This window comes from Osmia lignaria, chromosome 16 (assembly GCF_051020975.1).
Source record: "Osmia lignaria lignaria isolate PbOS001 chromosome 16, iyOsmLign1, whole genome shotgun sequence".
Classification (NCBI taxonomy): domain Eukaryota; kingdom Metazoa; phylum Arthropoda; class Insecta; order Hymenoptera; family Megachilidae; genus Osmia; species Osmia lignaria.
This window is the reverse complement of record NC_135047.1, coordinates 8,945,908-8,959,976: the sequence shown is the minus strand read 5'-3', so window position 1 is coordinate 8,959,976 and position 14,069 is coordinate 8,945,908. Positions and strand designations below refer to the sequence as shown.

At 34.6% G+C, this 14,069-nt stretch overlaps 2 protein-coding genes and 2 long non-coding RNA genes across 7 annotated transcripts; 1 reads left to right on the top strand and 3 right to left on the bottom strand.

The window, feature by feature from the left end:
* Positions 1-3,846: 3,846 nt before the first annotated feature.
* LOC143306152 (uncharacterized) lies at positions 3,847-5,100 on the bottom strand. The gene is made up of 3 exons (XR_013063597.1): positions 4,549-5,100; positions 4,296-4,371; positions 3,847-4,158 (listed from the first exon to the last, which is right to left on the bottom strand). It is a non-coding gene; the product is annotated as an uncharacterized LOC143306152 (long non-coding RNA).
* Positions 5,101-5,662: 562 nt separating this feature from the next.
* LOC117600874 (uncharacterized) lies at positions 5,663-7,213 on the bottom strand. The gene is made up of 4 exons (XR_004580542.2): positions 7,157-7,213; positions 6,454-6,631; positions 5,954-6,123; positions 5,663-5,832 (listed from the first exon to the last, which is right to left on the bottom strand). It is a non-coding gene; the product is annotated as an uncharacterized LOC117600874 (long non-coding RNA).
* A 497-nt stretch (positions 7,214-7,710) lies between these two features.
* On the top strand, positions 7,711-11,412 carry LOC117601106 (uncharacterized). 3 transcript variants are annotated; one of them, XM_034317466.2, is made up of 11 exons: positions 7,711-7,966; positions 8,036-8,304; positions 8,386-8,510; positions 8,573-9,078; positions 9,161-9,349; positions 9,450-10,012; positions 10,085-10,157; positions 10,380-10,569; positions 10,718-10,915; positions 10,984-11,199; positions 11,274-11,412. In XM_034317466.2, the coding sequence occupies exons 1-11, from the start codon at positions 7,829-7,831 to the stop codon at positions 11,300-11,302; spliced, it is 2,496 nt and encodes an 831-aa protein (XP_034173357.1). In that variant the 5' UTR covers positions 7,711-7,828; the 3' UTR covers positions 11,303-11,412. The 3 variants fall into 3 exon arrangements, with proteins under 3 accessions (XP_034173357.1, XP_034173356.1, XP_034173355.1); XM_034317465.2 differs by having other exon boundaries at positions 8,036-8,510; positions 10,990-11,199; XM_034317464.2 differs by having other exon boundaries at positions 8,036-8,510.
* Positions 11,413-11,426: 14 nt separating this feature from the next.
* On the bottom strand, positions 11,427-14,018 carry LOC117601109 (uncharacterized). 2 transcript variants are annotated; one of them, XM_034317471.2, is made up of 3 exons: positions 13,808-14,018; positions 13,218-13,538; positions 11,427-13,008 (listed from the first exon to the last, which is right to left on the bottom strand). In XM_034317471.2, exons 2-3 carry the CDS (start codon positions 13,503-13,505, stop codon positions 12,415-12,417), a joined length of 882 nt encoding a protein of 293 aa, XP_034173362.1. In that variant the 5' UTR covers positions 13,506-13,538; positions 13,808-14,018; the 3' UTR covers positions 11,427-12,414. The 2 variants fall into 2 exon arrangements, with proteins under 2 accessions (XP_034173362.1, XP_034173363.1); XM_034317472.2 differs by having other exon boundaries at positions 13,737-13,861.
* Positions 14,019-14,069: the final 51 nt, after the last annotated feature.

Below are 14,069 nucleotides of genomic sequence, written 5' to 3'. Positions count from 1 at the left end.
AGCAAACCCTATAAAACAACCCGAAATCACACCGCAACACTAATTTCAAAATAGCAAACATTCTGAACTATGACAAAACATCGGCTGGCAACGAAGGGTTTCACGCCCCCTAGACTTACGCCAGACGCTACATACCACCCACCCCGCCTGGACGTCGTAACGCCAGGACAGAGTGCACCCCTTCGCTAAGAGCGCTACCCGCCCGTCCAACACGTTGCATCCAACGGTGTCAGATTGACGGACGCCCATAGTATAGACAAAAGGACTACAGTTTAGAATATGGTAACATATTTTCATATGTTCCGTATTCTAAAGCTGCGCCTGCAAAGGCCTAGTAATGCATGGGTATATCTCCCAGAGATGGTGTTCACGGTCTTAGGCCGCGGAATCCTTGACTAGCAATGGATTCCCACCGAATGTGAGTCATAGTTACTTCCACTAATTTAATAACAATCGCGAATTCAGTCACAACACTAATTTAATTAATTATATAATATATACAAAAGCGTACGCGTGTAGGCTGCTTCATTATGCGCAACGCTAAGCTGAAAAAAAGAAAAAAAGAGAAAACGCGAACTGTAACGCAACACTACTCAAATCTACCGAATTTTATAAGACGCAACACTAATCTAAAAAAGGGGTACAGCCAATCCAAGGCTGTACCACGGCAGCTGGTCCATAGCTGCCTTATGGACCATGGCAACTCCACTGGATCGTTTTTGGGCATTTCTAATGCAAAACGCGAATATTCATTACCGCAACACTAATTAGCGGGGAACTCTATAAACTAATGCAAAGCAATCGCGTATTTATAAGTCGCAACACTGGGAAACAATCGCGCTAATGTCTATCGCAACGCTATCTTTAACAGACATGCAATTAAAATGCAGAAAAGGGGGATTCTCAAACCGTGAATTTTTTACTCGCAACACTAATTTTATTAATTATATAATATGTACAAAAGCGTACGCGTGAAGACTGCTCCATTATACGCAACACTAAGCTGAAAAAAAGAAAAAAGGAGAAAACGCGAACTGTAACGCAACACTAGTAAAATCTACCGAATTTTGTAAGACGCAACACTAATCTACAAAAGGGGTACAGCCAATCCAAGGCTGTATCATGGCAGCTGGTCCATAGCTGCCTTATGCAACTCCGCTGGATCGTTTTTGGGCATTTCATCATATATCGCAACTCTAATGCAAAACGCGAATATTCATTACCGCAACACTAATTAGCAGGGAACTCTATAAACTAATGCAAAGCAATCGCGTATTTATAAGTCGCAACACTGGGAAACAATCGCGCTAATATCATTCGCAACGCTATCTTTAACAGACATGCAATTAAAATGCAAAAAAGGGGGATTCTCAAACCGTGAATTTTTTACTCGCAACACTAAAGCAATCAACATTAAAAAGCAAAACTCTCAAAAATCTTAAAGCAATCAACATTTAAAAGTTAAATTTCATTTTAAAGCAATGCAAGAAAGAAACGCGATATTTAAAGTTCGCAACACTAAATTGAAAACGCGATTTGCCCAAAATCATGGGGGTCACGGGCCCCCTCTTCTCCTGAAATTACAAAACTACAACTACAGGCGAGCACAGTGACAAAGTAGTAACGATAATGATTTCCCATCCTTTTTTGCAAAAGGATGCAAAATCATTAGTAGTTCCCCTCTTGAAAGACAGTTTGTCGGGGCGCTTCGGCATATAGCCTTTTCTTTCTTCGGGCGGTCCACCCACCTGAAACTTATATCTAAAGCTCGAGACTTGCAAATTCGCAAAACAGAAAAAAAAAACAATCAACAAAAAAGAAAAATCGCGAAACTCTAATTGACACGTGGACGAAAAAGGACTTTATACATACAAGTCGTTGTTCGTGCATACGTGCCGTGCTCGAGCAGAACTTGTGGCAAAAATTTGAAAAATTGTACAGATAGAATCGAAGGCGAACGACATACTCCGATCGCATCGATGGTATCGTCAATTCTTCAAATATATTCCAGGTACAGGTTGATCACGCGAAATCGCGCCTACCCGACCAGGAGACTGTGACAACCTGTCCCGGCCCTTCCTACTTACAATCTATCACACACACCAGAAGGTATACTACCTACCTACCTAACGCTATATTTAAAAGAGGCAAAATCACATTCTCACAAAAATTCATTCCACGACCCCCATACACTCCACCCGGGCGCAAGAGCCTAAACTAGGGAGAACGTCCCGGGACGCCTCCGTCACCCGAGTTTCATCTCACATCACACTCTAAGGTACGTACCATTTTTCACTGAAATCGTCTGGCATGGATAGCAATCATTGCGTATAATGATAATTAAAAAATTTAATTAACTACTTTGATATAGAATAATCCATAGTAATGGTAATAATCATGGCAATAGTAATGATAACAATAGTATTTCGTTTATACGTTCATCGTACATCTTGTTGAATAAAATATTATTTCAAATTAAAAGTAAATGAAAAAGTTATTAAACCGACGCAATCCCACAGCCTAAAAACACACACACCATATGTGGAGATTACGTCGTGCACGATATACTAACACAATGCCAGCCGCTTATTAATTATTATTCTTATGAACTAGGTCATCGTGCCCATTGCCTCTACCCATCCAAGTAGCACCTGGGCACGTGAATGGGCTTTGGCAATAAACACGGAAGGGGTTAAACCTGAAAATCCTGATCTACAAACATGATTAATACATAAACATCTAACGGGCTAATATTTCACTATTTTAATAAAACTGACTCGACTTTGTAAATATAAAGCTTTAATAAGAAATACAGAAAAGCATAATAGAGCAACTATGACGCAAACATGGTGCACTGCTAATATCAGCTGGCAACGAAGGGTCTCACGCCCCCTAGACTTACGCCAGACGCTACATACCACCCACCCCGCCTGGACGTCGTAACGCCAGGACAGAGTGCACCCCTTCGCTAAGAGCGCTACCCGCCCGTCCAACACGTTGCATCCAACGGTGTCAGATTGACGGACGCCCATAGTATAGACAAAAGGACTGCAGTTTAAAATATGGTAACATATTTTCATATGTTCCGTATTCTAAAGCTGCGCCTGCAAAGGCCTAGTAATGCATGGGTATATCTCCCAGAGATGGTGTTCACGGTCTTATGCCGCGGAATCCTTCTAACTAATTTCATTAATTAAATAATAAAAAGGATTGAGTTTAAAAACCACAAGGATTCCCACCGAATACTAGTCAGTGCATCGTCATATTTACTCTCGCGCTGGAAATTTTTCGCAACACTAATTTAAGAAATGCAAAATTTTAATAAAAAAGAATTTAATGTCTTTAATTAAGAATTCTTTGCAATGAAACAAGAATTTGTTGTGAAAATTAATAAAACATCCTCGGGCGACTCCCTCCTCAGAGTAAATTTTCAAGTATACGCAAAATGTGTTGAAATAGATCACTCTGACTTGGAAATCTACCCGTCACGAATTGTCTTCTTGCACATAAATTGTTCAATTTTTCATGAACTTTACTACTCGGAAAAAATTCTCAAATTATATTTGAATTTACAATATACAAAATGTAATTAAATCAATGTAAAAGCATAATTAATATGTATATCTGATATACATATTATAAAACCAATATTATATCGATTTCAATCTTTATGATAACTAAATCAAATGGTATCTGACTTCTCCGTTAAAGAAAAACTAAATAAAATTGTATATGTATTTACTTAATTTGAAAATATTTCATATTCCACGTTTTATTATAAAATTGTAACATGAATATTTAAAAGCATTCAAATATTTCATAAATATCTATGTGGAATATGTGGAATAGAAATAATATTTAAACGCGAAGTGCAAGAAGACCTAGCCTGAACTAAATGAAATAAAACACAATAAAAATGATACTACACATGAGTATAATCATACCCATGGTCACTATGCTCGCCAACCACGTATACAACTGGTAACCCGTGTCGATTCGGACCATTCGTCCTACGACATGAGCGGGCACCAGAGGAACCATAAAACATGCGACTCACCGTTCGCAGATATACTCTTCTTCCGACAGTCAAACACCAAGTAGGAGGCTGCCTTGTAGGAGAAGACGGACGTCGTGAAGAAACCCATCAAGGATGTCCATCTGTAACAGAAAAAGAAGAATTACGGTTAATTTTAAAAATAATCAATTCTTATTGTAATAAAATTATATGTAAAGTTGAAATTGTAAATTATTCTATTTTAATAAAAAGCAATTAAGTAAAGTAATAAGATACTTACGTTCTTTCGCCCAAGACGGAAGTCGTGAAGAATGCCATCAGGATATCCAGGAACTCGGCAAAATAAAAAAATTCATCTGTAACAAAACAAAAAAGAATTACGGTTAATTTTGCAAATTATCAATTTTTATTCTAATAAATTTATATATGAATTTGGATTTTATAGCAATTAAAAAGAACTCTCAATTATTAAACGTTGAAATTGTAAGTTATTCTATTTGAATTAAAATTAATTAAAGTAATAAGATACTTACACTCTTTCCTTATGGAGCAACACCCAAGACTCCTCTTCAGTGATGTATTGACTCTACTACCGGATATATCGAGCAATTAAAAAAAAAAAAAAAAAAATTAAAAATAAAAATAATGATATAAAGTACTAGTAACGCGACCGTAAATAATTTCCGGCGAACAATTGTAGACTCTACTTCCGCGATGGAAAAAGAACAATCAGAGCCGCGATGCTCTAGAAAATATTTTATAATACGCAGCAAACACTGACTCTACTTTCGCGTGATTCCTAATTATTGTACAAACGCAACTCTATTCAGGGCCAGTTCACCCTTGACAAAATCAAAACATTGGAATTACGTGCGTACAAACACTGACTCTACCGACCGCCTTGCGCGCGGCCACAACAATTCCTGGAAAAAAAGATTGCTGAGGGGGTTGGGGATGGGTGGAAATATACAAAACAAAACAAAACCAACATTCTTCTTATTGAACGTTCGTTAATGAAATACTGTTATTACGTGTAAATGAAATAATGAGTGTTCGTGAAATATTTTCAACAGACACGAATATTATTCAAGTTGAATATTGATCCTAGATTATATTGTAATAATGAAATGTTTTATATAATTGTTGATAATTATTTCAATGAATATTATATACATAGATAGAAAATCATAGTTAAATGAATATAATAGACAATTTTATTAAAGTAGTGGATTTCTGTTGTTAAAATTGTAAGCACAATAAAAATTGTGAAAAATTCTGTTACGTCGCGATTTATAAATTGTCAAAATTTTTTTCGATAAACAAAGTCCAATAATTAATCATGATTAAACAGCATGTGATTTAAAAACAAGATTCTATTTTAATTTATACTTGCATCGAAAGCTGGATATTATAATATAATTACTACGATTTAACAAAAATAGATTGTTTAAAATAATTTATAATTGCAGAAGAGAAGCAATCATTTGCAGTAAAATACGAATTATCTCAATTTTGTTCTAATTTAAAACAAATGTATTAAAATGTTAGACGAAACTATTTAATAAAATGAAAAATTAATTATTCTTTTTCTATGAATTGATTAAAGAAAAAAAATATCTCTAATCTTTTCTTTCTTGGTACCTTGATATCAATTAATTATCAACAATGCTTACAATTAACAACAACGACTCAATGAAAAAAAAGTAATAATAAACGTTAATAATTGATTAGAATAAATAAAAACAATAAATTCTTACGAAATTCTATTTCAAACCCATATCAGGAGTCGTGGCGTCCTTTCAAAATCTATCAAATATCTGTAATAAAAAAGAAATACGAATTTATGTAAATAAAATTTAATCAACAATAATAAGGTTATTATTAATAAACGATCCAACTATAATTGATACAAAATATTTTAATGGATACAATGTGTACCTATTATTTATGCGGAAGAATGCTCTCAACACGTCCTGTCAGTTCGACTCTCGAGAGAGCAATGGCGAGACCTTCCTTCCCATCGTCTACCGGTCGGCACTTCGGCAACGCTCGGCAATGTTCGGTATATTCTGCTATCGGCCGATACCTAACCAAGTACACGAACAGGTCTAAACAGAAATAATATTACGATGCTCAAGAAAAAACGTTATTAAATTAAATACAGCAAATTGTGTGAAACAATACGAAAAAAATTGAATAATGTTCAAGAAATGACTGGTATAAAGGGAAAATAATTCAGATTCTATTCTTCCAACTTCATTGTCAATTCAAGGCAATTCAAGAGCAACAAATTTTAACTCACGTATTTCTAAAAATAACCTCGAATTAATGTCAAAAAACAAAGAGCTAGACTTCTCTTCGGCTATTCTTTCTCTTTTTTGTATTTTCAACACCCGAAAGACAATTTAATTTAATATTTGAAGATAATTTAATCTTACCTGTTGCAGACACGTGAAAGACGGACGAAGCTTCAGAGAGGACTGATGCACTGCGCCACAAATCGACGCACTCGCTCACACAACGACGTGTCTGATTGGTCGAAATGAGAGGACGCCAACATGGCGCGACCAATCACAGCCATCGATAGAAGTTTCAAAGTGCTTCGAAACTTTAATGCTAATCGTAAGGGAAAGGTTCGTTAAAAATTATCGACGCCATATTGAAATAAAATGAAGATTAATTTTCTCAACTTTAAACAACATAATATAAGAAACAAAATAGAAACAATGTAAGATATTGACGGGATTTAAGAAATTATTGATATAAAAGCAGAATAAATGAAGGAAATGTATCTAATTTAATTCGTATTTATATCGGCGTAATAGTAAAAAACGAGAAAATCAATTATCACGATATATAACAACAAATTACGGGAAAAATCTACTAAAAACATGAAAAAATGCAATAATATTCGAATAATTATTGATATAAAGGGAAAATAATTCAGATTCTGTTCTTCGAACTTGATTGTCAATTCACGGCAAGAGCAAAAAACTTCAACTCACGTATTTCTAAAAATAACCTCGAATTAATGTCAAAAAACAAAGAACTAGACTTCTCTTCGGCTATTCTTTCTCTTTTTTGTATTTTCAACACCCGAAAGACAATTTAATTTAATATTTGAAGATAATTTAATCTTACCTGTTGCAGACACGTGCAAGACGAACGAAGCTTCGAAGAGGAATGCTGTACTGCGTCACAAATCGACGCACTCGCTCACACAGCGACGTGTCTGATTGGTCGAAATGAGAGGACGCTAACATGGCGCGACCAATCACAGCCATTGGTAGAAGTTTCGAAACTGTAATGCTAATCGTAATGGAATCGTTCATACAATAAATATCAGCGAAAAAATCGAATAATGTACTTTTTTTAGCAACACCCGTCTTGCGAAATGTTAATATGTACAAAAATTATAATCGAGCTGCGAATGAGCGCGCGGTCGAGCGCAGAAAACGAACGAACTGCGCCCTACAGAAAAAAAGAGGAACTAAATTTCTGGTCTGTTTTACCTTTTTGAACACAATCCACTGGTTTTGTTGTTTTTTTTGTTCCTTTCTTTTATCTTTTCTAAAGCAAAGCCGATCGACCTGATCAGCTTGATCGACTCTGGCTTGAATATATCTTAATTCTTTTATCGATATTTTTAATATTTTTTCTTATTTGTCCATATTGACAGGACGAATGGACGATTAAATGAACCGTTTGCAACCCTGAATAAATATAGATATCGTGAAATAAACGAGATCGTTGATAATTACGTCATTTTAATTGATTATTAAAATACATTCGATTGGTTATAATGTTCAGATAATGATATCTTCATTCCCGTCATACGACGAAGAGCTTTTAAATAGCGCCTATGCGAACATTAGTCTAATAGCAGACAAAGCGTGGACGTTTGACAAAGAAGACCCCTTTCAAAAATTGAATCAATCACTGTGGATTCAGGTGAAATTTATCAATGATTATTTAACCCTTCACTCGTATTAATTGAAATGTAAATTTTGATAACGATAGTATCATAAGGTGAGCGTAAAATATAAAGAAAATGTCGATTATCGAGCGAAACGCGTCCGTGACGTTATTCCGGAATCTCGTTTGGCCATTTACGGTAATTACGAGTACAACGAGGAACGTGAAGCCACGTATAAACCGGAAGACGGGAAAGGATCTACTCCATTACGAAATTTCTGCTGGACGGAAGTTAGCGAGTCGTGGATGCTACCCGACGTCGAAAAGTACTTCAGCTGGTTAACTTCTCACCGGTCACGCTCGAATCATGAATTGTTAGTTTGCCATATTAATTTTTACAATAACGTATACCCCATTGAAATTGCAAAACTAACATTACCAAGTTCGAAAATTAGAACACCGGAAGTCGACGATGCATCGAAAATCGCGTCCAGTTTTAAATCAGATTGGGACGACTTGCAGAATAAATACAAGTTGAGCCAAGAATCGAGAAACGCGTCACGCTTAAGCAAGGAAATTGGTAATATATTAATTAACCATTACCATCCCGTTTTAAGTTAACCAACTATTCTATTCTTGAAGAATCGGATGCTGGCGAGAAAGCCCAGCATCAACGATACACGATAGAAAATTCTATGGAGATGCAGCTGCACATTCGCGTAACCAGCGAAGCGGTTCGAAACCTATGGAAATTGGGTAGCAACGTTCATCGACAATTCGTTCAACAAAGAACACGTTTGCAGTGTTATCATCAGTCACAGCAACCTCTCACGAATCCTCGGGAAAACTGTCTTGGCAAAGAACGTCCACAACAATTTTATTATACTTTTCAATATAGACCTCTGATATTCAGAACAGAATATCAAACTGCGCGTACAGAAACCTATGGAATGTCCAGCAAACACTTGCCGCCGGTTTTGAGCCCAGAAGTACCTGAATTTTTCCCAAAAGTACCCCCCATTGTCAGATTAAACAAGGAACAGAATACTAGTCGACTTCAGTATTTCCCATCCCTTAACGAAAGAAGTTATCAAAATGAATTGTTCCCGTATAATAGAACTCACGGGAACATTGGAACTGTGTATCAGGTTTGGTCAAACATTGGTCACACTTATCGTCGTTTTACAATTCGGCAAATTAATAATTATAAATATAAATATCATTTTTCAGAATACCGGAATACCATTATTACCAGCTACAGACACAACAACTACGTTTATCCGACATCCCCCACAATGGTACCAAAGAATGATACCACCCTCTAGCCAGATACACATATCCAGCTCTACTTCACCACCTCGAATGTGTACCTCGATACAACCATTAAGAGCTACCACCATTACTCATCATCCCTTACAAGTAGGTACAAGTAACATCCCTGACACGTAACAATCTCGTTTTATAGCCGATATTTTTATACATATATATATATATATATATATATATATAAATGATACAGGTACAAGAAAAATTTCTGCAACCAAACCCCATACCGATACCGGTATACCAACACCCTATAGAGCTGTATCATGAAACTGGTCAAAAAAGAAAGAACCAAGGTGTTGATTTTAAAAACCTAATATTATTAACGAAAAACGCGATGAAAGCTCATCGTGGTCAATCGAAACAATCTCATGAAAAACCTACCTACGTACTAGAAACTAGAAATAGATCTTCTAAAACAGAATCACAGATGTTTCGTTGGTTGGATAAAAGCTGTTCATCGAAAACAAGAGAGTACGGTTCTAGCAATACACTGGTTTCTGAATTGAGCAACTTTGATGGAAGAAACGAGAGAAGAAGAGCAGCATCAAGTTCGAGAAGAGAAAAGGATGGATCAAAGAATAACGAACGTTTAAAGACAGAAATCGGAATAATCTCTAATCAAGAAGGCTCAAGTACGACGAAATCTAATAACGAGAGAGATCAAAAGGAAATTCGAAACAGAAGAAGACTTTATAGAGACGTATTGACGAATGCTTCGGTGAATCAAACTATGTTTGAAAACGTATTTGAGAAAAGGTACAAAAGCTCTTAATTATAATTATATGAATATTTTGTTTAAACTCATCAAAATTTTCAACTTAAAATCAGGTACGACGAATTAGAGAAACAAGCAATGGAACAGTACAGAAGCTCGGAAGAATCTTTGGCGCTTAAATATCAAGTACGTATAATATTGTATTCTATTTGACTTACCTTGAAACTATTCACCTTCCTCGATGCATCTTGTCCAACTTGATCTTCGTTGATGCCACTTTATCCAACTTCATCCTCCTCTTGTCCATACATACACGCACACGCACGCATATCCATACAAACGAAAACGCAAACGAGAACGAATACGAAAAGAGAAATACTGGATAGTTTGAGGACGATTTCGTTGTAGGAACTCGAACGTCAAGCGTTGGAACAATACCGATGTTGTGGTAACGTACAAGACGATGACTCGATGGATAGTAAACAAATCAATGAGGACTCGACGAGAAACGTGAAGGATGCCAGTTGCTTTGACGGACAAAGGTGTTCTGGTTTTGGAAGGTGTAGTCCTTTGAACGCTGAGGAAAAAGAGGAAAGAGGTTATCAATTTTTTTTTTTTTTTTTCTCTCTAAACATAAAGGATGTTTCAAAAAAGATGTACATTTTGATGTTTTTGAAACACCCTGGGTGTATAAAGATGATGATTCTGTAGAATTAATTGACGAACAATTACGGACTGTTTCTTAGATTCTTTTTTGCAAAGTCAAGATAATGTTGCGCGAACGGAAACTAAAAGGGAACCGGTCAATTCTGGACGACCCTTGTACGATACGAGCCCCCGATCGACTGTCCTCTCGAAAAGTTTTACCGCCATGTCCGAAAAAATTTCTTATGAATCGAAAAACACATGTAAGGGTGCATCAGGTGATAAAACCGGTAAACACGGTAAATATGCAAGCATATTTTTAAGTATTATTATTTCTCTAAGAAGTATCGTGAAAGAATCATTGTAGTTTCAGTGCGAACGTCATCGAAAAGGCGTCTGATACTGGTGTCACCCTTCGAAAAAGAATCAGAGGCTAAACTAACGAGGACAACCGATCTAGAAGAATTTTATTGCATCGCTCAAGGGAGTAAAAATATTTTTGGTTACTATAATAATTCCAAAGTTGGACAAATCGGGGCTGGAGATGAAAATATTACTTTTATTCAATCTCCTAGAACGGAAGGTATAAGTTACTAAAATATTTCAATGTGAACAAGAAATTGCGGGATATCGCATAATATATACCTTTTCCTTTAGTCTGGCTCTCAGGTTTTTGGACGACATAGAAACTGGACTTCAGGATAGTCATTCAAGGAGATACGAACCTTGTAAGGGCAATTCATTGAAAAGATCAATTATTATATAATCCATGAAGTAATGTATTTTTAAATATGATAATAAATGCTTCAATACTGTATAATTTACATGTATATTTTTAATCAAAATAACTGGACATACTTTAATTGTTATTAAACACACAAGCACGACCCGTAGCACACTAACATATGTATATAATATTTTTATGAAACAGCAGATGATCGTTACTAAAATTATTCCAAACTACATACTAAAATTATAATGAACCAAAAAAGTTATTATAATTATCCTATGTAGATTATACAATATTTTTAATTATTCGATCGATATAAGTCATGTAATAAATGTTGCTACCCTTTGCTTTAAAAATACAATGTACATATAGTTAAAAAATCAAATAAAATAGCCTATTCAGTCTTTTCATACTCTGAATAACAACAGTAAACGATTACGTTGGGAGGACACATTCTAGCTGTAAAAGTTCTTTAAAATAAGAATATAAATATAAAACGACTATCAAAATATTAAATGTTTATAAAAACAAATTCTCTGATTAATGTATCTATGTATACATTATAGAAACAAATAATTCATATTATACATATTGTATGTTACATATACATGGTCCGACCGAATAACATGTAAAACAGGACACCGCGTGATTCTTTACGAAAAAAAAATAATAAATAAATAATAATAATAATAATAATAAACAAATACAGAAAAATGTTATTCTCTATATTTATTTTATTTTTTTCTTATTTTTTCAGAAAAGAATCACGTGGTGTCCGCTTTTACATGTTATTCGACCGGATCCTGTATAAAATATAAAAATCTTTTTACATTCGATATGCATACATTTTATCCATGGTTTAACTTTTTCTATAACCACATCAGGATTATCTTATAGAAATATAATTTGAGATCATAAATTGCATTATAGAAATACTAAAAGCTGTGTCTTCTAAAGCAATATTGATCTGTATCAATATGATAATAATAGTTTAGGAACTAAAATTGTACAAATGTATGTTAATGAAATACTATAATATAAATATAAATATAAATATAGTTAGCTAATCTACCAATTATCAAGAAATTCGAAACCAGTCTTTGGTATAGTTCTCTCTTCTTCTTCCTCCTGATTCAACTGAGAAGACTGAAAGCTATTATAAGAGCTAGGTGTCTCTAACAATGCGGTCGATTCGTTAATATCACTCGATTTCGTACGCGACATCACTACTAACGTATTTGACTGACTTTTATCAGTATCTGAATCTCTTTCTCTAACTAAACTCTCCATATCATCTGCTAGATTATTTTGTAATTTTAATAACGATGTTTTATTCATTAATTTAGTAAATATGCTCTCAGAATGATCATTCTCAATATTCCCCTCTAACAAGCCACTACACTGTTCATCCCCAAAAATACCATTGGGGAAACAATCAGATTGAAAGCAACTAACTCCAAGGGGCAAAGTATAATTGTCATTAAGGGAATTCGAGTTGTTTCTCTGTGATTTGGCTGGACTTGAGAAACGCGATGATTCCCCAAACTGAGCTCTTATCAATTTAGACTTTACATCTTCAGTTGAATCTATTACACTGAGATTCATTTGTGATTGAGTCATGAATGAAAATGGAGCTGAATGTTCATCTCTCCATCGTAATGTCTATAATATCACATTGAAATGAATTTTTCTAACTAAAATACTTATACTATTACTTTTATATAAGAAATAATTTAATCCTTCATTATTCAATGTACAATTAATTAAATTTATTTTTGAGATTTGTCACATGTTTAGAGACAAAAAAACTAGACAAAATTACATTTAATTCATTAAAATGTTAAACAGTATAGATTTAATAGTATACTTACAGAACCAGTCTCGTCGATGACATATTTCATTCCAGTCTGAATTCTTAACTTTGGATACCATTCTGGTATTTCTTTATTAAGTTCAGCTTTTTTTAAAGCATATTTCAAGGCAACCTCTGGTTGAATTATAGTTTCATTGATTGCTTGATTTTGTTCTGCTATACTTAATGCATTCCACAGACCCTCGTAGGCTTCCTTTGTTGCTGTTATATCTTCTCCAATTCTTTGAGCCAAAGGATTTATACTGTAGAAATACTGTTCAGCTCTTGAACTTAAAGCAGCACTCATATCGCTATTGTTAAATTAATATGAATCAAGTATCTGCAAAAGAAACAAACATATTTTTTTCCAAAACAACATGAAAAAGATAATAAATTACATCATCAAGTAATAAAGACCCGATTAAAGTAATAAAAGTACCGATTAAACAATACAATCATAGGTTATAGAAATACTTAAAAACGATTGTGGAATAATTAAACGATTATGGAATGATTAAATAATAGAAAATACAATTACATGCAATAAATGGAAACTACGTGAAATGAATTCATGCAAATATAAGTAATTATTCACTAAACACTGCTTACACAACGAATCTCACTTCTTGAGATTCCATAACGAACTACCGGAAGTATAGTACCGAATAGGATAGGCTTCCGCAGAAAAAATGGCGGGTTTTCGACCGACCCCTTATAGGATAGGGTCCCATATACAGGGCGTACGGTTACAGGTGGGCATCCTTTGATGAAATGGTGGCTTTCGAACAACTTTTTTCTTTAACAAAATGCTCGCGAAGGCTTATTATTTGAATTATTAATGAAAAACACCGAGCAATCAGAGCGCGCATAA

What these genes read in the sequence shown, in the direction of transcription:
- LOC117601106 (XM_034317464.2), top strand. Translation starts at nt 7,829, where the DNA reads ATGATATCTTCATTCCCGTCATACGACGAAGAGCTTTTAAATAGCGCC. An exon ending in TTACTCATCATCCCTTACAA is followed by an intron (nt 9,350 to 9,449) that starts GTAGGTACAAGT and finishes TAAATGATACAG; the next exon opens with GTACAAGAAAAATTTCTGCA. An exon ending in CTTTGGCGCTTAAATATCAA is followed by an intron (nt 10,158 to 10,379) that starts GTACGTATAATA and finishes ATTTCGTTGTAG; the next exon opens with GAACTCGAACGTCAAGCGTT.
- LOC117601109 (XM_034317471.2), bottom strand. Translation starts at nt 13,505, where the DNA reads ATGAGTGCTGCTTTAAGTTCAAGAGCTGAACAGTATTTCTACAGTATA. An exon ending in TCATCGACGAGACTGGTTCT is followed by an intron (nt 13,009 to 13,217) that starts GTAAGTATACTA and finishes GTGATATTATAG; the next exon opens with ACATTACGATGGAGAGATGA.